Consider the following 24,365-nt stretch of genomic DNA (forward strand, 5'->3'; position numbering starts at 1 on the left):
TTCATGAAAGTGCCAAATTTCGCGCTATCCTCCGTAAATCTCTCTGGTGGAGCCAACGGCACGGAAACAGGAGTATTCACCGTAACTGCTACAGGCACTCCGCTACTGGAGCTCTGCCCACCCCCATATTGAAAGGTGGCGGGTTGTAAAACCGGAGCCTGAGTCCTATGCGGCCCTTTCTCCCTACTACTCAATGCCCAGACTTCCTGTTTCAAGGCAACATTCTCCTGCCTTAATTCATGTATCTGCTCCTGTAGGGCAGATAACGCACCCATAACATCCTGTAAAGTGGGACCCACAGCCGTACCACCCGTGGCCCCCCCAGACTCATCCATCGTCGCTCAGGCACTGTAAATATGACTTGGGCTTGATATTCTGTTGGTTCCTTTCCAGCTATGCCCATACAATGCAGGAGCGACGATTACCCCGTTCCACTGCCCCTGCCCATAAGCGACCCACAAAGGTATAATCCAATGGGTCGACAGAGGGACAACTGACAGGGGGCGGGTAAAGGGGGTGTGACAGACAAGGGATCCCCGGGATCTTTCTAGGGACTTGCTGCAAAGACCGATGTTCTCCACAAACTGCACCTATAGGGACAAAATTAAATCACTGTCCACCACATATGGTACAAATAAATACAATGTAGCACCTCTTTCTCTTACCACATCCCACACCACCCCTTCTCTCCTCCTTACCCACAAGCGCTTTGCTAGTTGACCAGTGGAGATCTCCGGCGAGGAGGAATTCGGTGAGGTCTCAGCAGGAAGATAGGGGACAGGAGTAAAGGTGTCTTAGCGCTGGGGAAATCGCTCCATATATCACAAAAGCCCCCGGGTATAGGGAGGAAAAAGTCGTGATAACGACTAAAAAAAACCTCCGTATTTCAAGGCAAGGAAGCGCTCGGAGCTTTCAAGGGAGAGGGAAAAAAGACAAGGGACAGAACGCTGTAAGCCACCGGCGTAGCAGTGACTCTTGCTAAACCCGGATGCGCCCGAAACAGCACTCCGCCTCCACACAACGATGTGGAGAGAATGGAAAACAATGCGGAAATGCGGAAGTGCTTATTCGGAGCGTTCAACACACACAATAGAGATTAGTGACGGTAATCCAGCCGGACCACCTGTCACATTCAAGAGTACTGGAGCCCCAGAAACTCTTTTGTCTACCCAGCCGGGTTAAAAGGCTCAACAAAAGACAAACACATGAACGAACACGAAAGGACAACACAAAGCACAACAAAACCCAAAGGACCAATGAAAATGCAGGGATCGTCAGGAACAGGGAAAACACAATAAAGGGGACAGACAAGGGAACCCAAGAGCCAGGAAAACTGCAATAACGAGCCAGTGAGCAACGGCAAAAGTCCCAAATTTACAAACAGCCCCTAGCCAAAGACCAGGAACCAAAACGACTAGATATCAAGCACTGGGGGCAAGGAGAAAGGAGCTTATATCTCCGCCCCAGCAGGTCACATGGGCTCCCAGACATGGCAAGAGAAAGAGGACCACTCGGGAATCCTAACACTTTGCAAGAAAAGGAAGGATGTCCATGTAAGCTGTATCTGATTAAGATAATACTGGAACAGACAAGGGTAGCCGGGGAGGCGGGTGGGCGTGTGCAACTCTGCAGCTCTACATGCCAAGAACAGATGCATACTGGTAAGTAGCATTTTCCGTTCGAGGCATATGAGCTGGAGATTACACACTGTGCATAGATTGTATAGCAGTACCCACTCTTAGCGGCGACCACCCATATCTGTTGCAGTAATGAAATAATGTTTTGAGAACAGCTTGGCCCACATTAGCTTGTTTGGTTTGCACATCTAAAAAATAATGTTTTGTGAATGTGTGCGGTGTAGACCATGTAGCTGCTCTGCAGAGGTCATCTAGGGGAATGTTCCCTAAAAATGCCATTGAAGCCCCCATTTCCTTGTAGAGTGGGCTTTAGGGGGAACAGATAATGTACCTTTAGCTTTGTGGTAACAAATCTGTATGCATTTGACAATCCATCTAGCTATCCCAGATTTAGAAATGGGATTACCATATGTGGTGGTGAGAAAGACACAAGAAGTTGTGTTCTCTCGATGTAGTATAGCAATGCTCTTTTGACATCTAGAGTATGAAGAGCTCTTTCTGCTACGGTCTGTGGCTGCGAGAAGAAAACAGGCAGTTCCACAGATTGACTGAGGTGGAAGGGAGAAATGACTTTGGGCAGGAATTTTGCATTAGTACGGAGAACAACCTTATTGTTATGCATTTGCAAGAAGGGTTCTTGAATGGTTAGTGCTTGTAGTTCACTAACTCTCCGCAGTGAAGTAATAGCTACTAGGAACACAACCTTCCATGTTAAAAATTGCAGTTCACATTTATGTAAGGGTTCAAAGGGAGGTCCCATTAGTCGTGTGAGAACAATGTTTAAATTCCACACAGGTGAAGGTGGTACTCTGGGAGGAATTATCCTCTTAAGGCCTTTAATAGCAGGCACTCTGATCAGAGATAGATGCTGTTTGTTTTGCAGATATGCTGCTATTGCAGCAAGATGCAGTCTAATAGACGTGTAGGCTAAGTTACATCTTTGGAGATGCAGTAAGTATCCTATGATGTGTTGAACAGACACGTCTAGGGGATTAATATTGTTGTTGTGACAATATATTACAAAGCGTTTCCACTTAGCTGCATAACATGCTCTAGTGGTTGGACGTCTAGCTTTTTTTATGACATTCATGCAGTCTGGAGGAAGGTTAAGATATCCTAGAATTTGGATTTCAGGAGCCAGATCGCAAGGTTGAGCTGAGCTGGGTGCGGGTGCCTGATCTCTCCACGGTTCTGTGTTAAAAAGGCGTGGAGACAGGTATAGTTTTTGGTGCGGTACTACAGACAGTTGAAGCAGTGTGGTGTACCACAGTTGTCTGGCCCACGTTGAAGCAACTAGGATGAGGGTCAGAGAATGCTGATGTAGTTTGCGTACTACTAGTGGCATGAGTGGTAGAGGTGGAAAAGCATACGCAAATTTGTTTGACCAGTTCATCCATATCGCCTTGCCTTTGAACAGTGGGTGTGGATATCTGGCGGCAAAGCTTGGGCATTTGGCGTTTTTGTGGGTGGCAAAGAGGTTTGTCCCCACATCTGAAAGAATGGTTGAGGAACTTGCGGATGAAGTTCCCACTCGTGGATCTGTTGTCTGCTATGGTATTTTGTACTCCCGGGACATGCTGGGCTAAGAGGAATATGTTTTGAGGTATAGCCCACCGGCATATGTTTTGTGCTAGATGAGAGAGTTGCAGGGAGTGTGTTATGCCCCGTTTCTTTATGTAATACATGGCTGTCATGTTGTCCGTGCGGACTAACACAGCTTAGTTTGATACTTGCTGTTGGAAAGCTTTCAATGCTAGGAATATAGCTAGTAACTCCAGATTGATGTGAAGTAGCTTTTGTTGCGGTGTCCACCTGCCTTGCATGGTGTTTTGCAGTAGGTGGGCCCCCCCAGCCGGAGAACGATGCGTCCGTTGTCAAGATTATCTGAGAAACTGGCTCTAGGAACGGTCGCCCCTTGGAAAGGTTTTTGGTGTTCCACCACTGCAGAGAGCGAGGAGTCCGACCGTCTACCAATACTAGGTCTGCTAATTGACCTTGAGCCTGGTTCCATTGACGTGATAGGCACTCTTGTAGAGGACGCATTTGAAGTCTTGCATGGGGGACTATGAAAATGCAAGAGTCCATCATCCCTATGAGCTGCATGAACACTCATGCTGGAAGGGAGTGTTTGGGCTGAAACTTTGTGAGAAGTGTTTGCATGCTGGCTATCCTCGCTGGAGTGGGATAAGCTAGCGCTGTTGAGGTGTTTATTGTGGCACCGAGGTACTGTTGTACTTTGGATGGTTGCAGATGATACTTGGTCTGGTTTATTGTGAACCCCAAGTTGTGGAGCAGTTGGATTTTGGTATGAGTGTGTTCCACACACTGGTTGTATGAGCTGGCTTTTGTGAGCCAGTCGTCGAGGTACGGGACGAAGTGGATGTGTGGTCTTCGTAAATGTGCTGCCACTACTGCTAGGCACTTGGTGAAGACTCTTAGTGCTGTTGTGACTCCGAATGGGAGTTCTTTGAACTGATAGTGCTGCCCATTGATTACAAATCTGGGATACTTCCTGTGAGCTTTATGAATGGAAATGTGGAAGTATGCGTCCTTGAGATCTAGAGTAGCAAGGAAGTAGTTTTGTAACAGGAGAGGAAGGACTTGTTGGGAGTGAGACCATGTGAAAATGGTCTGACTGTATGTATATGTTTAGCGGTCTAAGGTCTAGAATAGGCCTTAGAGAGCCATCCTTCTTTGGGATAAGAAAGTATAGGGAGTAAATCCCCTTGTTTTGTTGGTACAGAGGAACTGGTTCTATTGCACTTTTTTCTAGCAAAGATATTACTTCTTGCTTGAACAGTGATAGATGTTCTTGTGACATTGGACGCTGTTTGGGTGGTATGTTTGGGGGGGTAGATGTTAGTTCTAGACAGTAAACCGACTTGTCGCACCCACCTATCTGATGTGATGTTGGTCCGGGCAGGAAGGAATTGTTGCAGTCTTCGCCCCACAGGAGTGGAATGTTGGGGGGGAAGGAGAGGAAAGTCATTGGGTAGGGGTGGAGGCAGAGCGGGAGTTGTTGGTTTTGCCTCGCCTTTGTTGTGGTTACCCCTGTAACCCCCTCTCAGGTAGCCCCTAGTGAATATGGATTGGATAGGGGTCTTGTAGGAAGTGGAGGGGCTTTCGGAGGAGTAGCCTCTTGCGTTGCCTCTATAGGATGAGCGACGAAAAGAACGTCTGGGAGCTTGCAGCTGCAAGGCTCCCATAGATTATTGCTGTGTCGGTGTCTTTTTTCATTTTCTCGACATTAGGGCCAAATAAATGTGTCTCATCAAATGGCTGAGGATGAAATTTTGTACCTCAGGTTTAAAACCTGAAATACGTAGCCATGCATGTCTACGCAAAAAAGTACTGGTATTGATTGCCCTTTAGGCAGTATCTGCAGCATTAGGGCACAACGAATGGAAGAATTAGTAATATTTTTACCTTCTTGTATGAGTTCATTGGTCCTATTTTTATACTTGTCTGGTAGATGCTGCATTATGGACTCCAGTTCATAATAATGTGCCCTGTCATATCTTGCCAACAACGCTTGAGTATTGGCAATGCGCCATATGTTAGCTGCCTGTGACGCCGTGCGCTTACCAGAGGCGTCAAGGAGTTTAGATTCCTTATCTGGTGGTGAGGCCTCACCTGATGTCTGTGAATTAGCACGTTTACGTGCATTGGATACTACTAAAGAACCGAATGGTGCTGGACCTCTAATGTAAACTGGATCTGTAGGGTCAGCTTTGTATTTTTTCTCAATGCGAGGGTTGAAGACCCGAGCCCTGACAGGATCTTTAAATACCTCTGTTGCGTGCTTAATGACCCCTTTAAGCATTGGCAAAATGGCAGTGGACATTTGTGTATTATCAAAAGTGTCCAATGGGAAATCTACCTCCACAGTATCGGTGTGCAAGTCAACCCCATGGTACTGGGCAGCTTTCTGGACTAGTAGGTTAAATCCTATAGTGTCCTCTGGTGGGGAAGGCCTGGAAGGATATACATCGTCTTGGGGTAAGGCACATCAGGGGTGTAATCATCCCATGGGTTAGGTGACTGAGGGGGGGGGGGGGGGGCTATTGGTCCCTACTGGGTCATGTGCACTCCCACCTGTCATCAGTCTCTGTATCTACATCATCCTCTGGATTAGTGGATGGTGTAGGCGAATGATGCGGTGGAGGAGGTGTAGGAGGAGGAACAGTATGGGAAGGTGGTGGAGAAGGGTCCCTTAATGGAGAGGTTGCAAGGTCTCTTCTTTGGAGGAGGAGGAGGAGGAGGCGGTCCAGGTGCCTCTAGTGGTCTCTTCCTGGAGCTAAGAGCTAGTTGGCCAGTCTTAGGATCCTTTACAAGAGTCTTTTGAGTAGGATCTGCTGTAAAAGGTTCTTCTGTGTAGGGCAGATCCTTCAGCGTCAAAGTTTTCGGTTCCGGAGGTTTTTTCGGCACCGACTCGGTAGCTGGTCTAGAGTCTTTTGGCTTAGAAGTATGATCTTTCAAAATGTCTTTTACCGGAAGGTGTTTTTTCGGTTCCGGGTGTTTTCGGCTCTGAAGCGTGTGAGTTGGGACCATTAGGCAGTTTTTTACTCGGCTCCGAGTGCGGTTTCGGCATCGATGAGCCAGTGCCAGTCTTCGGCGCCGAGTGCTTAGGTGCCGGAGCAGCGGTCGGCGTGGTTGAGGAAGATGGCTTCTTCTTCGGTGTTGGTATGGGATCGGCACCGGGAATAGGCTGACTCTAGCCCGAGCTGCCTGAAGGCTTAGTAGGCTTCTTTGCCGGGCCAGAAGGCGGGGCGTGGGAAGCAGTCTCTCGGTGTGCACCCGGCCCGAAGGCGAGGGTGTGACCGAAGCCTTTTTTGAGGGTGTTGAAGGGTTGGGGTCGACGGTCTTACTTATGACCCATTGAGCAGGAGTGATGTCCTTGACGTCTGAGTCTTCGGCATCAGAGGAGCTGGCACTTTTTTCAGCCTGCTGGTGTTCTGGCACGTCGACGCCCTTTTCAAAGATGTCGTTGGAGATCGAAGCGGACGAACGAGCCATAGTTCTTCAAGCTAGTCGGTCCCGAATAGTCTTTTTGGAGCGGAAAGAGGCACAGGTGGTACAGTCTTTGGCCTCATGCTCCGGTGAGAGGCAAAGGTGCACACCTCATGTAGATCTGTGTGGGGAAACTTCAACCCACATCGAGGATACTTCTTGAATGGCGTCCTTTCCATGAGCCAGAGAGTAAGGCCCAGGTAGGCCCGAAGGCCTTCGACGGCGACCGACGAAGTGGTGAAGAATCGCGTCGATGTGGAGCGCGATCAAAACAATACCGTCAAACTGGGTGAGGATTGCGCGCCGAAGGAAATTCGGTTCCAAACCTGAGCGCAGGAAACACATCCGAGCCCAATGGCGGAAAAAAAACAATCTGAGGATGGAGCCGATGCCCATGCGCAATGTGGCCCAAAGGAGGAGTCACCTATCTCGTGACTTCTAAAGAACTTTTCAGGACAAAAACAAACTGCAAACATCCGGGCCAAACACTAGGTGGCGATCTATGCACAGTGTGTAATCTGCAGCTCATATGCCTCGAACACATTAAGACCCACTCGCCGCGTGACCTGATGATCTGGGAACACCTCCTAAAGTATCGAAGGAAGTAAGAAACCTTAGAATGACCATGGATGCCAAGCTATCAATTAATGCCCAAGAGAACAAACTAGCAAGATCAAGCTTTGTTAACTATAAAAACTCTGCGACGAATCTTCCCCAATTTGGGATTTCTACACAAGGTCCAGGCTACCATCAACCTTGTTCTGTCCAAAGTCGATTACGCCAATAGCCTCTGCCACGGATCACCCTTAACCACCACGAAAAGACTACGATGGATACATAACTCGGATGACACTACTCATATATAAAACTGCAAGACCACATCTCCCCTGACTTTAAAGCTCTGCATTGGTTACCGGTTGCCAGAAGATCCACGTTCAAGCTGCTTTGAATCACCCGCAGTTACATGGAACAGGACTGCTCTTTATCAGGGATAAAATCACCAAACACATTCAACAAAGGAATCTCTACTCTAGAGTGGCAACTCACCTCAAAATTGCAGCGTACAAGAAAAAAACATGAGTGGCACATCCTTCTCTGTTTAAGCAGCCAAACTATGGAACTCCTTACTCCCCAACATAAGATCCACGAAGAACCACTTTATCTTCAGAAAACGACTCAAGAATTGGCTCTTCCCCACAAAACCACCATACGCAAACAGAAATATACAGCATATACCTCTGTATAATATATTTGTACTATAGATATGTAACTGTGTATTGCTTTGTAGAAATGTATAGAATTATTAGGTTTAAAAATAGATATTCATTAGTTCTGCTTAACAAACGTACATATTACTTAAAGTTACACTATTCTATGTTTTTACCATGTATATAGGTGACTGCATAAATAAGTACATATTTTACCATAACCATTTATCTACAATTGCTTCACTATTGAATTACAAAAAACATATATAAATAAAACTAATTTAAAGTACGACACTTGAAAGATATACTACTGTTTCTTTATGCATCTATATACCTTTTTTGTACTTATGGATCTATATATTACTTTTGTTCTAATTCAGCATATCCAATGCACTACCCTACTTCTCACCCTATACCTTTATCAATATATCCTTTATCTCCCCACGCTCATTCATCCCAAACCCCAGACCCCCAAAATAACCCTTTCTAGACTCTTCCTACTCTACCACCCCTTGCATAATCTCATACCTCTTTTACTATTCCGATCCCCCAAAACTAGCCTTTTTAAACCCTTACCTCTGACTCTTTCCCCTTAACCTTCCTTTTACTCATCCTAAGCCTCCTTCTTCTATGAGCTCCAAAACATCCCTCCACTATCCTTTTCAATCCGAACACAAGACTAACATGTCCACCACTCAAATAATGCCATATTTCACTATACTAATTCACCACTAATCCTTTATGGGTTTGCGGAGTAGCGCGCTACTCGCTGAAAAAACGCTTCAACATCTCATCAGGGGTAGCAAGAGCTAAATAAATGCAAACCTTTTTCCCTCTCCTATCCCTCTGTTTTCCTTCTCAATTCAAATAACTGGCTAACATATGCACCACTCAAATTACTTTAATTTTTCACTATACTAATTCACCACTAATCCTTTATGGGTTATGGAATAGCGTGTTACTCGCGGAAAGAGTGCTTCAACACCTCATTAGGGGTAGCAAGAGCTAAATAAATGCAAACCTTTTGCCCTCTTCTATCCCTCCGCTATCCTTCTCAATCCAAATAACTAAAATATCCACCTCTCAAATTACTTTAGTTTTTTCACTATACTAAGACACCACTAATCCTTTATGGGTTTAGGAGTAACTGGCTACTTGCCAAAAAAGCACTTTGATGCCTCATCAGGGGTAGTAAGCACTATATAAATGCAATTAGAATACAATAGCAATATTTGGTGTCTAGAGGTGTTATGACAACTTTTGGCACCGGTGCATCATTGAAATAATGACCCCCTTGTCTGCAAGATAACTGCACCTGTGACTGCATGTTTAGTTTCACATGTTAGCAATAATCTGGGTTTAGTGGGGTCCCAATAATCATCAAAGCATTTGTATAGCGCGCAACTCACCCGGAGGGTCTCAAGGCGCTTGGGGGAGGGGGGGGGTCCTCTACTGCTCGAACAGCCAGGTCTTGAGTTGCTTCCTGAAGGAGAGGTGGTCTTGGGTCAGGCGGAGGTGGATGGGGAGGGAGTTCCACGTCTTGGCAGCCAGGTAAAAGAAAAATCTTCCTCCTGTTGTGGCTCTTCGGATGCGGGGAACGGCGGCGAGGGCGTGGCTGGTCAATCGTAGCTGGAGGGTGGGAGTGTAGAAGGTCAGGCGGTCGTTGAGGTATCTGGGGCCTTGGTTGTGGAGAGCTTTGTGTGCGTGGGTGAGGAGTCGGAACGTGATTCTCTTGCTGACGGGGAGCCAGTGCAGGTCTCAGGTGTCCGGCGATGTGGCTGTGTCGGGGGATGTCCATGCTGAGTCGTGCTGAGGCGTTCTGAATGCGCTGGAGTCTTTTCTGGAGTTTGGCTGTGGTTCCGGCGTAGAGGGAGTTGCCGTAGTCCAGTCGGCTGGTGACAAGGGCCTGGGTGACCGTCTTCCTGGTTCCGTTGGGGATCCACCGGAAGTTCTTGCGTAGCATGCTTAGGATGTTGAAGCATGACGAGGAGACGGCGTTGACTTGTCTGGTTATCGAGAGGGAGGAGTCCAGGATGAAGCCCAGGTTGCATGCGTGGTCCGTTGGTTTGGGTGCACTGCCCAGGGCAGGGGGCCACCAGGAGTCGTCCCAGGCGGAGGTGATGATCCCAGGATGAGGACTTCCGTCTTATCTGAGTTCAGTTTCAGGCGGCTGTTCATCATCCACTCGGCTACGTCTTTCATCCCTTCGTGTAGGTTGGTTCTGGCGGTTGCGGGGGTCGTTGGTGAGGGAGAGGATCAGCTGGGTGTCGTCGGCATAGGAGAGGATGTTGAGGTTGTGTTGGTGTGCGATGGCCGTGAGGGGGCTCATGTAGATGTTGAACAGCGTGGGGCTGAGTGAGGAACCTTGTGGTACGCAGCAGATGACTTCGGTGGCCTCGGATCGGGGGGAGGCGGACTCTCTGTGTTCTTCCAGCGAGGAAGGAGATGATCCACTCCAGTGCCTTCTCCTGGATTCCGATGTTGTTCAGGCGCTGCACTAGGGTGCGGTGACGGACAGTGTCGAACGCTGCGGAGAGGTCCAGGAGGATGAGGGCAGCTGTTTCCCCGTTGTCGAGCAGGGCTCGGATGTCGTCGGTGGCTGCGATGAGGGCGGTCTCGGGGCTGTGGTTGGCCCGGAAGCCGGACTGAGTGGTCGAGGGATCCATTCATCTCGAGGAAGGCGGCCAGCTGTCTGTTGACGGTCTTCTCGATGACTTTGGCAGGAAATGGAAGGAGCGGGATGGGGCGGTAGTTTTTGAGGTCGGTGGGGTCCGCTGATGGTTTCTTCAGTAGGGCGCTGAGTTCGGCGTGCTTCCAGCTCTCTGGGAAGGTGGCGGTGTCGAAGGAGGTGTTGATGATGTCCCGGAGATGGGGTGCGATGACGGAGTCGGCCTTGTTGAAGACGTGGCGAGGGCAGGGGTCGGTTGGTGATCCCGAGTGGATGGAGTTCATCGTGCGGATGGTGTCTTCGGTGTACAGCTTTTGGCCCTGGTGCCACTGCACCTGCTGCACCATTCAAGTCAAGTTCCTCTTAACTGCAAGGTAATTGTGATTGCCTGTTTAGTAATCAAATATAGCAATATTATTGGTTTAGAGGAGTTGACAACTTTTGGGCCGGTGCTACTGCACCTGCTGCACCATTCAAATCATGATCCTGTTGCCTGCAAGTTAACTGCTCTTGTGGCTGCCTGTTTAGTAGCAAAATATACCTAGCTCTTGTATATTAACTTTATTTTTAACGTGCAATGTTTACTACAACATTTAGAATGTGATCATAATGACCAAATAGTTGTAGGCGAACTGTTAGCCCGGCTCCCTATAGGTCGCACTTCCAGCTCACAAATATATGTAGTTCCACTAGGTTTCTTATATCAATCTTTAAATAAATGATGACCCACTCTCAACAGTGTAAATAATCAGGGGAACAAAGCATGGGAGGTGGACCCAATCTATCTAAACGGGTATCGATGTTTGCACACCCCAGCTTTACCATCAGTGAAAGGGAGAGCAAAAGGTGGTCTATTATGATGTATTATTAACACTGCAATATTTAAATTGTAACGTTTTATTAATAAATCGCCACATTTTTATACGATCGTGATAAATAGTAACTATCGATCAATTGGTTGATAAAAATTTATTATAATAATAATTTTGATAATCCAACGGCTGTGGCTAAGGAACTCGAAGATGCTCTGGAGGATGTAATCCTCTCACAAGTACAACCAGTCCATATCTTATGGGCGGGCGATTTTAATATAACAAAATGCATGAACGAAGATTACCGTATGTGCCCACAAATTGCACAATCCGATGAGCTAGGAGGCCATTTTATACACACCACATATGTAAATGTCTTAAATAATATATTAATGGTCTGGCACTTAGAATCCAAAGTGTCCGTAATAATACACAAATGATTCCTACATTTTATAGAGTAGGCTCCTCCTCAACCATAGACTATATAACAACAACTAAAAGTCAGGAAAATATTTCTACTAAAATAAATAAGATGACGGAATTTAGTGATCATGCAATTATCTTCACTACCCTCCAGTGGAAAGATCAAGGGCATACAGGAAGTAGTGCCACAATCCCTAAACCAATTCTGGCCAGGCGAAATGGATGTTCATTAAGGTGGAATAAAATTGATGAAAATCTTCCTCACACGGTTAATATCCACTAACTATAATGAGATCCAGTCATGCTTAGATTTGCCGACAAGTAACGAACAGGTAGTCAAAGTATTTATTAAAATTGTAGACCACAATAAAACACAATTGACTGGCCCATCAGGTGTATGAAACAGGAAAAACGATTGCTGGTTCGACAATTTACATAATGCTCTAAAGGAAAAACCTAGGAATAAGCTACTAATTAAAAAACTTGGAGCAATTTATAAATCACATAGAGAGCAGCGGAAAAAACAACGGAGATTGGAAGCATGGGGAAATTAAGGGCAGCTGCTATTAGCAACGATAGCAAGTCATTCTGGGAGGTTGTACACATTCCTTTTTATGCAAGAGGTGGGAGGTCTGACGACAGATGTGTTTATTGATGAGGAAACCTGGTTCAATCATTTCAAAAGCATTTTCCAAAAAAACAAGGAAGGTAGCACTGACAAATGGTCTGAACCCTCTGTAGCGATTACTCCTTTGGTTTTCAAAATGGAAGAGATATAACATTCCCAGACTCAAACTATGCCTCTTAATGCAGCTGGCCCAGAAGGGGTCCCTGCTGATCTATTTTTAATAAATAGATCGCTTTGGGTCCCTTTCCTTACAGTCGTGTTTAACACGATCAGTATTACAGTTCCTCTCCAGTCATGGAAAGGATCAATAAGCGTGCCAATATGCAAGAAAGGTGATGGCTTCGATCCTGTAAATTATCGCCCGATAGCCTTAATGGACAGCACTGCTAATGTTATGGGAAGAGTATTGTTAAACCGAAAGGAAGAATGGACAGCTGAAAACGGGATACTTGCTATATGGGTTCAGGAAGGGCAGAGGAATGGTGGACCAATGCTTGAACTTGGCTCTTCTTGTAGCACAATATACGCAGGCCAAGCCTGAAATTTTTTATATGGCATTTATGGACCTTTCGTCCGCTTTTGATTGACACAATCACAAGTTGGGGCATATTATGGAGCAAATGGTGTGGGGGGGGGGGGGAAGACACCACAATTATCTGCTTTATTAGACAAAGGTAAATAGGAGCCACTGCAAAGGTACGTCACGGCAAACAAGGGGAATGTACTAGGCGTTTTACTCTTGCAAACGGTGTTAGACAGTGTTGGGTACTCACACCCTTTCTGTTCTCGCTATATAATAATAGCCTAAATAACATCTTGCTTGAAAAGTCTATAGATACGCAGAGTGAATACAACCCAATTTTACTGTTTGCAGATGATGCGGTTTTACTTGCCCGAACACCCTTATCCTAACAAAAGAGTATTACGAACTATGCCCTCTACATGAAGAACCTAGATCGATATGTTAACAAAACAAAGTCTTTTGTTATGTCTATTGGGAAACTAAGGAAACAAAGTGCAAATTATTACATTGAGAAAAGGAAAATTGAAAATGTAGAGAACTTGTCATATCTAGGTTTGGTTGTTTACAATAACAGATTGGAATTTGAAGGTGACCTCAAGAGTCACACAGATGAATTATAGCTGCAATTTTTAGATTTGCCTCTAACAGGGGTAACAAACCATACATGAGATGGTTAGAATTTACTTGGCAAAAACTGTTTCTCTGGCAACGTATGGGGCAGCAATCTGGGGCACAACTCGAGGATAGCCTACAAATGATAGAGAGCTTTGCCAAAAGATTACTGTCTGTCCCGAAGAGTTAGCATTGCATATATTAGGGATACAATCAAAATTAGCCAATTTGCGACTATGGTTCTCTATATGGAAACGGAAGGAGGCACAGCCAAACCAATCCATCTTGTGGGACATCATGAAAATGGAGCTGCCTCAAAAGTTATTTGGCTACAATATGTACGGCGTACCCTTGAATCGGTGGGGTTGAGGGATCTCTATGCTCAACCGGAGCACTGTGAATCTTGGAGCAAGATGAGCTTAAAAGGGATTTTCCTAGAGAAAAGTGCACAAGATAGGTAGAACAGATACAAAGAAAAAGCTACAGTAATTGTTTACAATGCAATCCCTCCTACTTCACATGGACCATCTTTTTATCTTACTTTTGTAGAAAATAACAGTCATAGATTTATTCGGACAAGATTCTGTTTCAATTATGTGATATTAATGTTAGGCTATCCTGCAAATGTTTTTCCCCCAGAATCAGTTGGATCATTGACCTTGTGACAAAACAATCAATTATGCAGATTTTATTTTTTGACAATTTTATGTAAAGGAAAGAAAGATTCATTATTCCTTTTTTAAAGCAATTTAACCTCTGCAGCCATATCACTGCACTGTCCCTTATGCAACAGCTAGAGACACCTTGTGTGTTTTGTAATGGCCTCCTTCTTATGTGCAGCCATAAAAACTCATAACTCACTTAATCACTGACCATACATAACCTTTTATATAGAAATGAATTGTAGGTGTTTATTATCTTTTTAGGATTTTAAGAAAGAATGTATACTCATGGTGTTCTTTTAGCTTAATTTATTGAAATGTTATTTGTACTATGTACTTTTATGCATTTTTCCTTAAATGTGAAATAAAGTTATTTGATGATGCTGATGACCAAATAGATTACGTTGAAAAAAAAAAAAAAATGTGCTGAGGCATGAATGGGAAATGCCATACACGTTCTAAGGCTAAAGCATCTAGTTTACACAACTAAGTCATACAAGGCAAGCATTTTAGCATACTGTTATCAGTGGTCTGCCTTTTCCGTGGGAAGAGATCTTATTTGGACAGTGAATGGGGCTTAAACAGTGTGAACAGCTTTAGTAGGAATATCATAAATGCGCGCAGCCAGAGTAAGTTAACAAAAAAAAAAAGTTTCAAGCAAATGAACACAGTAATTCGGCCAGGGAAACTGATAAGAGCCCCATTTTAAGATATGTAAAAATACAAGATATATAAGCACAGTGCAAGCGAAACCTAAACATGCGTAATAAATGTTATACAATGTAAAAACTTTGGAGTAAAGGTTGTTTCCGTGCTAGTTTGCTGTCTAAATACAACAGCCAGTGGAGGCTGGGCTACACATATATGCAAGAAAAACAAAGCTGGGTTGCTACATGCCAAGGACACTAGATTCAGGGGTGCAAACAACAGTAGTTTTGAGACGCGGGAGAAGCCCTTTTTTGAAACTGTATTGGATGAACTGAAATCTACATAAGAATAGGAACTCTAATTGGTTAACAACTAATTTCATTAGTTATCTTTGGACCTCTGCTCTTGTAGCTCGTCAAGCCAGATATTGGTAACCTTTACAAAACAGTATTTTGTATACCATAATTCTGCAACTCATCAATATGTTCATTTTGTGTTCTTATACAGGAATATACTTCTTTTGATGAACTTTATTACATTTATATGAACAGCAATTGTTTTCAACTTCCTTGTGTTTAGTACTGAGTCTCTCTTTGACACACTTTGACCAATGAATATTGCCATGGAGCTTAATCATTATCGTATACCATACACATTGTCCGCAGGAACCACTGTTCCTTGTTATATCATTAAATGAAAGCAGGAAAAAAAACATTTTGCTAAACTACTGTAAAATTTCAGGTACCATTTCTTTGCAGCATCATTTAGTAACATGGGTTGATGCATGCTAGTATTTCCCCAAGAATACTCATAATGGAAAATCAGTGTAACCAGTTTCAATAAGATTAAGGGAAACAAAAATAAACCAGCATTGGCAAAGCCAGTCGATGTGAAATTGGTCAGCTTTTTAGTTTTGTCAATGTGTGTCTTGTTTTGGCATGGTTTTTGTAAAACATTATTGGTATGGGAGCTGCCAGGCCCTCGCCATTATAACAAACACTGGCATAAGCAAAATTTGTTTTTGGTGTCAAAAAGCACACACTGCCACAGTAGTTACTGGGACTGTACAAAACTACTTTGTGTGCCAATATGCTCCTTGTGAAAGAGCAAAATGCTGTCACTCACAGTGACGCCAGCCGATACAGAGAGCGAGACAGCATTTTAATAAACACAAAAGGTTACGGTCAACGCCAGACCAAATTAGGGGCCCACTTATTTAAAAAAGTCTCACAAGTACACCCATGGTATATGTTCTTGCATTAAGTACAGCTTTCGTGAATTCCCAATAATTTACATAAGTAGGACAAGAAATAGTACTCCTAGAAAATATTTATGAACTGCATTTTAGCATGAGCAAATATGCATGTGTGATTTGCTCATTCAAAAAAATCTGAGTGTTTGCAAGTTCACTTTCCCTCCAACCACATTTTCCTCAACTCTGGAAGAAGGATTACGTCTCCCATTTTCAGGAGTGAATTTCCAACATTTCTCAGAATGGGAAAAGTTTAGAGAAGAATTGTTGAAAACCCTTAAAACATGTAAGTTAGTAGGTTTGCACAGGCTCAAAAGGGAATTCTAACCCTGGATCTATTGCTTACCACTACTTTCAGCCCCGGTATGTAGATCTGCGGAAACATGGCAACAAAGGGGATTGCACGGTTTCAAACACTACTATTGTATGAGCCCTGGCATAAAAAGAAAGGTTATATCAGAGCGCATATAATGAGATTGCTGCCATATTTTGTCACCGCACTACATGGCACCAAAGGGACAAGAGGATTTTGTTGGAAGACAAGTAGATATATGAAGTAAACTGCCCCATGGACAAGTAGATATTTTATTAAATTCCACACCTCTGTACCGGTTATGAAGGGACTTCCTAGGCCATCGACATGAAGATGGGGGCATAACTTCCTGTTATTTGACAAAACATATTGCTGCTTGCAGGTGAGGGTGCTATAAAACCTGTTACTTAGCCCAGTGTATTTTTTCGGATTGGGACACCTCAAGGACAAAAATCGCAAGCCTTGTCAGGGTGAACCCTCACATTCACTACATTAACCAGAGCTCAACCCCCTGGTAGCTATGGCACAGAGCAGACAGACTTCGCTTAGGGCAATGTGTACAGCATTTATGAAATCCCAAAATGGTAAAAGTGAAAATGCAAAAAAAGATTCTAAACAGAATTGGAAAAAGAACACAAATGAATAAACAAAATGATAAAAACTATAGAAGATTACTTAAAGTTTCACAAAGAAATAGCTAAAGCACGAAGTGCTGATAATACTCAATGGTCATGGTAGACTGGGACCTAGGTGCAATTTGAGGTTGACCACGCTAGAGTGCAGTCCGATACACCAAGCAGGTTTGCTCTAGTCCAAGATGTTACCTTCTGGCTTACTCCTTAAAGCCCCAATGCACCACAGAAGTACACTTCTAAAGCCCTCCAGGATTCCACGGGAAGTACTTAAGAGACTCACAGCATATCAAGAAAAGGTCAACAGCAGGGTCCCGTACTGTACTATGGCAATTCTAGGTTTATTTTGACAGGTTTACACTGCTACAGAGACTACAAAGGTATGCCTGAAGCCATGTCTGCGCTGCTATTGTAGTGGAAGGCCCAGTAGGTGCTGCAGATTACAAGTGGCATTTAACTTACAGGTCATGGGTACATTCTGTACCATATACTAGGGAATTATAGGTAAGTTACATAAAACAATTAGGAACATGCCAATTCAACCATGGTAAAAAGGGGGAGCACAGGCACTTTTCTACTGGTTAGAGTTCTAATCCGGTTAAAATGGATAGGGCAAAAATCTCTGAGGGTATATCATGCAAACAAAGGTTATTTGCTATAATCAGTATTTGTGAATGTATGCAAATGCACCCATTGCACAGCCAAAACAGCACATAGGTGAAGCGTTTTAACTCACCAGTTTGCAATTTTACTCCTCATTATATCTTATCCTGTGTGATTTCTCTAAAAGCCAAAACATTTTCAAAATACCCACATAACCAAATTATATTTTTGTACGCTCCTCCCTCTACTATATTTATACCTGGAATGTTCATTGTAGATTGGGTTTCACAGTCGATATATTTTTCTATCATATACTTCACCATTTGACTTAACTGGAAAAAAATGTACTTCTAAGTCTTATACAAATCTACAAAGTACAGCCTAGTTGCACAACCTCTGTTGTTCAAGAGCAGCCACCCCAATTCAGTGGTCAGAAATTACCCTGCTCCCACTTCTTCACACTTAATTTAACAGCATAAGGTAGGTGACCTGCAACTCATTTTTCAAGCACTAAATCAGGTATTTGTTTAATTTGCCACAACAGTCTAAACATCCCCCAAAGTAAAAAAAGACAACCGCCAAGGGCGACATGCATGCTACTTACCCAGTTGACTGCGTCATTCTCCTTTAACTTCTCGTTGAAGTATTCCGTAACCTTCACCTGCCAGTCCAGATTTGGCCCATTCTCAGCTACAAATATAAAGGAATGAGAAGTATACTAACATGGATTTAGGTGCTTAATTTACTCACTGCACACTGTAACAAGTTTTAAATCTCTGCTAATGATAAAAGTCATTAAAGAGGTAGCATCAGAGAAAGGAGGGCTAGACCAACCTCTTTCAGTCAGGATAACATGGAAACATGAAGGTGAGGAGCTTTTCAAACCCTCAGCTGATTACTGGGATTGGTTGAAAGACATTTGACCAACATTGTATTGCTCAAAATTATACTGAAACCACCCATAGGGATGTCTTTGTTAAAGGTCCATTCTTTAAAATCCAGAAATAACATCTCATTTACACGAGTTAGCAAAGAAAACCCCTATTGTAGACAGTAGCTAAGCAGAGCCAAGCTAATCAGAGAAGAGAGGGAAAAAAAGTGTGACTAACCTCATGGTCCTGTATATGCAGGGTTACCATTAGGGAGATATGGGGGGGGGGGGAGAGAACAGGAAGGGATAGGAAATGGGGAATTACAAAGGCTGGGTTTGTCTTGCCATGGGGCGATATCTGGTGCCAATTTAGGCAGTTGGGAAATGAAAAAAGTGTCTCGAATAGACACCAAATGCAACTTGATCTGCGATGCCCTGCCTTAACCTCTTATTAGGGCAGCCTATGACAAACAGACCAATACTTTATTCTGCCACTGCAAACAACTAACTAGGACATGAGTTCCTCAAGAGTACACTTAGTCACACTATATTTTTGTGTTTGCGTGCATTGGCTGAAGCTGCATACTTGGCTGAAGTGTCTGAAAATATGGTGCTTGGGGTGGGGCTCTCCTCTCGGACTGTTCCACATTCTGTGCACACACTTACTTTCCACATGAATCCATTTTCAAGCAGCCTAGTATAAAATCCTGTTGTTGTAAGCCTCAAATGTATATTGTGCGATGCCTTGTATTGGTCATTGGGTCATTGTTCCAAGGACCTGCCTCATCTTCGGTTGACTACTAAATCTAATCGACGCATTTACTTCAACGATACCCCGCTGACAAATTGAGAACTGGTTGTTGATGTAGATGGGTCCTGCATCAGGAAAGATTAACAAACGTTGGTTGCAGATATGTTGTTTGCTCTCTAGCTAAGGTGGTGGAAATAGGTTAAACCCTCCCCCAGGTGTGTCCTGCCCAGGCAGCAGAATAATACTTATCTCAAAGAAAACCACCATTATCTTACACAGATCCAAAGTATGCCATTGGGGGTTACCTATGAGTTTAGGCAACTATGACATCAAAGAGGATTTCTCACATCATTAAGCATACCTTTCAAACACGGGTATTATATGTAAAATATGTCTGGATGCATTGCAGCATCCTAAAGAGACTGCAGTGATCAAGCATGCAGCACACCAAGAACTGCACGATGGGGGTCTACAGGTTAATAGATTTGCAGAATCTACTTCCAAATGATTTCCTCTCTACCACCATATGTGTGCCTGGCCCAGTATGGGGAAAGGGCCACATGGCATTAAGAGGCTACTGGACCCCTATATGGTGGTAGAGATGGTTCGCCAATGGTGATCTGGGGCCTGTCCTACTACAGCTATGCAAATTGGTCCAAGAATACCCTTTTAGCACTTGATTGTACGAGTAGCTAGGGTGAGCAGTCATAGGCTTCTATAGGAAGCAGTGTGGAATGCACATGCTCAGGGCTCAACAATCAAGCAATATACAGAATAATTTACTTAGTGTTCAATTTTTAGGTAAAGTAATATTTTTATTGAACACTTTTCATCGCATTTTTATAGAACAACAAATTAACAGGACAGCTGAATATATAATTAGGTACCATTATCACAGCTCACATCAACATTGCATCAATCAACTCCAATCATTTTAAGTTCCCAATAAATATTGGGATATTATTGTATAAGGGTTCGTGATCACCCAGAGTCTTTCATGCATCACATATCACTCAAATGAAAAGGAGTCCATCACATTCCTTAAATCATCTTGTGCTTATTTGGGCAACCTCTGGCAACGAAATTGTTCCTCTAGCTTACTGCACCACTCCACACCCTGCAATCAAGCTATTGGTAAAGAAGCAACTTACCAACGTACTCATGTCCATGAAAAGTTCTTTACATCAGGACCCACTCATCTACCCGAATATCCTCAGCACATAGACCTGGGGGGCAGGGTTGGGCAGGAGAAAGAAGGTCAATAGGTCTCATCAGCACCTCGCTAAAAGGTCTAAGTGACACATTTCCCCAAAAAATTACAATCATAGGGAAGGAAAATGCCCAAGTGCACACATCTTTAAAATATCCGGTACAAAATCTGGTACAAGAAGGATCGCGATTTAATCTTGCTTTCTACAAGCAAAAAAAGGGGTTAGGATATGCTATAGTAGGATTTTAAGTGATATAAAATGATATCTGGTGGATATCACTAACTCCCTGGGAGTAAGAAGCACACGTCTCCAATCAACATCATCTAGCAGCATTCCGCCAACTTAGTGCGTAATGATGAAAAACTGCTGGAGTGTTCATGATTAGAGATCAACAAATATTAGCGGTGCATCTCCTTTTTCAATCCTTTCAAAGAGTAGATGAGCAGCCAGGGGATTGTACTCTGGCAGCATAGTACCCTGAGAGTAGTCAATGTTCCGGCTATGGCATAATTGCAGGTACTATGCAATTCAAATTTGTGTCCTATGCAATTCAAATTTGGATTGTAAATTAGCAAAAAGGCATCATGCGATTATCCTCCCAAGTCACCCATCAAGGAGATGCGAACGACATCCCAAAGGTAGAATCTCTAACTGGTTTATTTGCTTTAGTTGTGTCCCATGTCAAAGGAGGTTGGGGGCATTGAGATAAGTTTGCACTCACATCTCATGCGTTTACGAGCTCTCCGCCAATATTTAAGTACTACTTCTACAAATACCCATTTTTGAAAGGTGTGCTTAATGATGTGTGCTCCATGCCAATATATTTAAGTACTACTGTGGTATGGGGCAGGCAGCTGTAGTGATATCCTGCAGCTGTAGTGCTATCCTGCTGCTGTAGTGATATCCTACGGCTGTAGAGAAATCTAGCAAACCAGAGCATTCTGTCCGAAAAGCTAGGTCATCCCTCTCCCCAAACATCCAATCAATAATAATGGTCGGTCAAGCTGCCCAGTAGTAGTGATGTTTGTCTGCAAAACCAGTCTTACCATCATTTATCAAAGGCTATCCAGGAGGGCTGATTTCATCATAAGAAATTAAGCGCATTAGAGCTTTTATTCATTCAGGTGTTGCATAGGTATTTTGAAAGGACAATTCTGAAGCATAGGGAGTATAATAATTTTGTGTGACTCTACCCAACAAAGGGTATAAAGAGGTGGCCTTTCCCAGTTTCTGGTATATTACTGCATCACCGCTCTCAGTTTAGTTCTCTGTATCTTGTTGGATTTAGGGTTAATTGAATGCCAAGATATTTCCACAGAGTAACATGAGGATCCCATGCAATGGGATCAAAGGTGATTTGTCCCAATTCATATGGAGCCCGGATGTCTCACACAAGCTTTCCGGCATATTCATCAGTCTATGGCCCCATCCATTGGGGATACTACATGAAAAGAAGAAAAATTATCAGGATAATTATACCAAATTATCTCCTCAGATTCAGGTTGCAGGCATTTCTATCACAAATGCAAACAGGAATGGGGAGAGAGACCATTTCTGTCTGAGTTACTCTTCCAAACGGAAAGGAGTCCGATATGGGCCCATTATTCTGAACTCTAGCCACCGGACAATCCAAACTAATTATATATGTCAAGCAACGCAGTCCAAAATTCAGCAAGGTGAGGGCCCGATGCATGGAAGACCAATCTACTAAATAGAAAGCGTTTTCGAAGTCTATAAGCATTAGTGCACATGTGCCAGAGAACTTGCGCATTCACGTTATGGCGGTCAGGACTTTCCAGATACAATGCTTAGTAACCATACATGGCATGAATCTGTATTGGTCTCATAGAAATTGGGTTATTAGTTGAGGTTGAAGGAGAGTATCCACATCAAGTAATAATCAGTCCTTGTGATGGACCACTAAAGTCACTAAATCAACCAGATCTCAACCTGCTGGTAGCTACGGCACAGAGCAGACAGGCTTAAAGTAGAGGCAATGTGTAAAGTATTTATGGAGTACTGAAACAGCAAGAGAGTTTAAATGTAAAACATTAAAAATCCCAAAACATTCGGAAAATAGAGTAAACCTTATAACCAAAATAACACCACAGTTAGACAAATCCAATAAGAGGGACGACAGATATGAATTAAGGTTTTAGGTAGAAATAGCACCAAGAAACACAAAGTGCCAATAATAGTCAAGGGTAGCGGCAAAACAAGGCCTAAAGAGCAATTTGACAGACTGTGAAGGCTCATGGGTAAGATACACTAAGTAGGCTCTTCCCAGTCAAAGATTTTACCTTCTGATTTTAGTCCAGTAACCCCCAATCCATTGTGGGAGTACAATTCTATTGCCCGCAGGACCTTGGAGCGGTACTTCGAGAATCACAGGCCGGCTGTCACAGGCCCTCAGGGGAGTCCAGTCCTTGCCCAGAGTCAGGGAAAGGCAGCTTGTTGGGTCACTCGGACTTTGGAATCCACTTCTTTGCCCTGGGTACAAGAAGGGGGAACAGGTACAGTCTTCATGTATTTTCCAAGGTCAGACAGCAGGCAGTCCTCTTCGGTTCTTCCACAGGTCTAGAAAGTGTTCTGAAGTGAGTGCCTGGAGATGCCACTTCAAATAATAGGACAACTGTGACCGGAGTCTGCCTGGCTGCAGGGGGTGAGTCAAAAACGGGCCCTGCGCAAGTGTCAGCGGATGTTCGCCTTTCACAGGGGAGCCCTCTTTGAAGTGTGACTTAAGTGACATAATAAAAGCTGCAGCAGACCGGTCAAGCAGGATGGACATTCAAGCAGGATTTGGCACTAATGTCAACAAGCATCACAAATGCAATAGGTCTCTGATGAATGCATGGGTTTGGGTGGATTGGTGAAAGGGTGACTGTTTAGGCTGGGTCGGATTGGTTGGAGGGCTAGATGGACTGTAGAAGTGGGTACGTAGTTCCATGGGTTGGGGTGCATGAATGGCAGGGGGGTGGTTAAATGGATGAATGAGTGGGATTGGATGCAAGGCTGAGAGGATAGGTCAGGTGGGTTGGATGCACAGATGGGGGGGGGGGGGACTACAAACTGTTGAGTGAAAGCATTTGTGTACTAGGTTGGATTGGTTGAATGAGTAGATGGACTGTGGGATTGAATTAATGGGTGAATCATGGATGGTAGGATTGTGTGGGCTGGGGAGTGGACAGATGCCCAGTATTGGATGCAGGTCTGAGAGGATAGGTCGGGTGGGTTCATGCACACATGGAAGGGTGGGTGAGTAGACTGATGAATGCATGGGTTTTGTGGATTGGGGAAGAAAGGATTGGTGGGCAGGGTCAGATTTGTTGGATGAGTAGATAGACTGTAGAGATGGTGAGCATTTTTATAGGTTTGCATGAATGGTTGAATGAGTCGATGGGTGGACTGAGCTGTGTGAGTTGCATAGGCAGATGGATGGACGTGGTGCATGAATATCTGGATAAATTCACGTGTTTGGATGAATGCTGGAAGGATGGATGGATGGAAAAGGTGGGGTATGTAGATGGATGGATGAATGAGCTCGGATGGATGGAATGTTTCTCACTTTGTTCGCAAATATGCGGTGGAGACAAGAAGCCCCCATCACCTTCCTTACCTGTGAGAATGAACATCCTAGGAGGCCCCGTTCAGCCATGTGCATGGTGCAGCGTGTCACGTGCCTCTTACTCTAGTCAAATATATAACTGGCTTCAGGAATGTGTGCGGATTTGCCTCAGCAATTCACACACACACACACACACACACTTACACCGGTCTTTATACCCCCACACACATTGATATAAAATACATTCCGCTCTACACATACGTGCACACACACCTCTACACCCCCACACAAATACCTGCACACCGCACATACCCACAGATATACAAGAAGTACCCT

The 24,365-nt window shown here is 44.0% G+C and overlaps 1 protein-coding gene across 3 annotated transcripts in view; it reads right to left on the bottom strand.

The window, feature by feature from the left end:
* Window positions 1-24,365, bottom strand: part of MCMBP (minichromosome maintenance complex binding protein) — a 184,584-nt gene that overhangs the window by 141,244 nt on the left and 18,975 nt on the right. For 2 of the 3 annotated variants that reach the window (XM_078643928.1, XM_078643929.1), the window contains exon 2: window positions 18,236-18,321. In XM_078643928.1, the coding sequence (XP_078500054.1) occupies window positions 18,236-18,321 (86 nt within the window). Of the gene's footprint in view, window positions 1-18,235; window positions 18,322-20,404; window positions 20,424-24,365 lie in introns of those variants that run through there. The other variant, XM_078643930.1, reaches the window with a different exon arrangement.

Source organism: Lissotriton helveticus, chromosome 5_1, assembly GCF_964261635.1.
Source record: "Lissotriton helveticus chromosome 5_1, aLisHel1.1, whole genome shotgun sequence".
Lineage (NCBI taxonomy): Eukaryota > Metazoa > Chordata > Amphibia > Caudata > Salamandridae > Lissotriton > Lissotriton helveticus.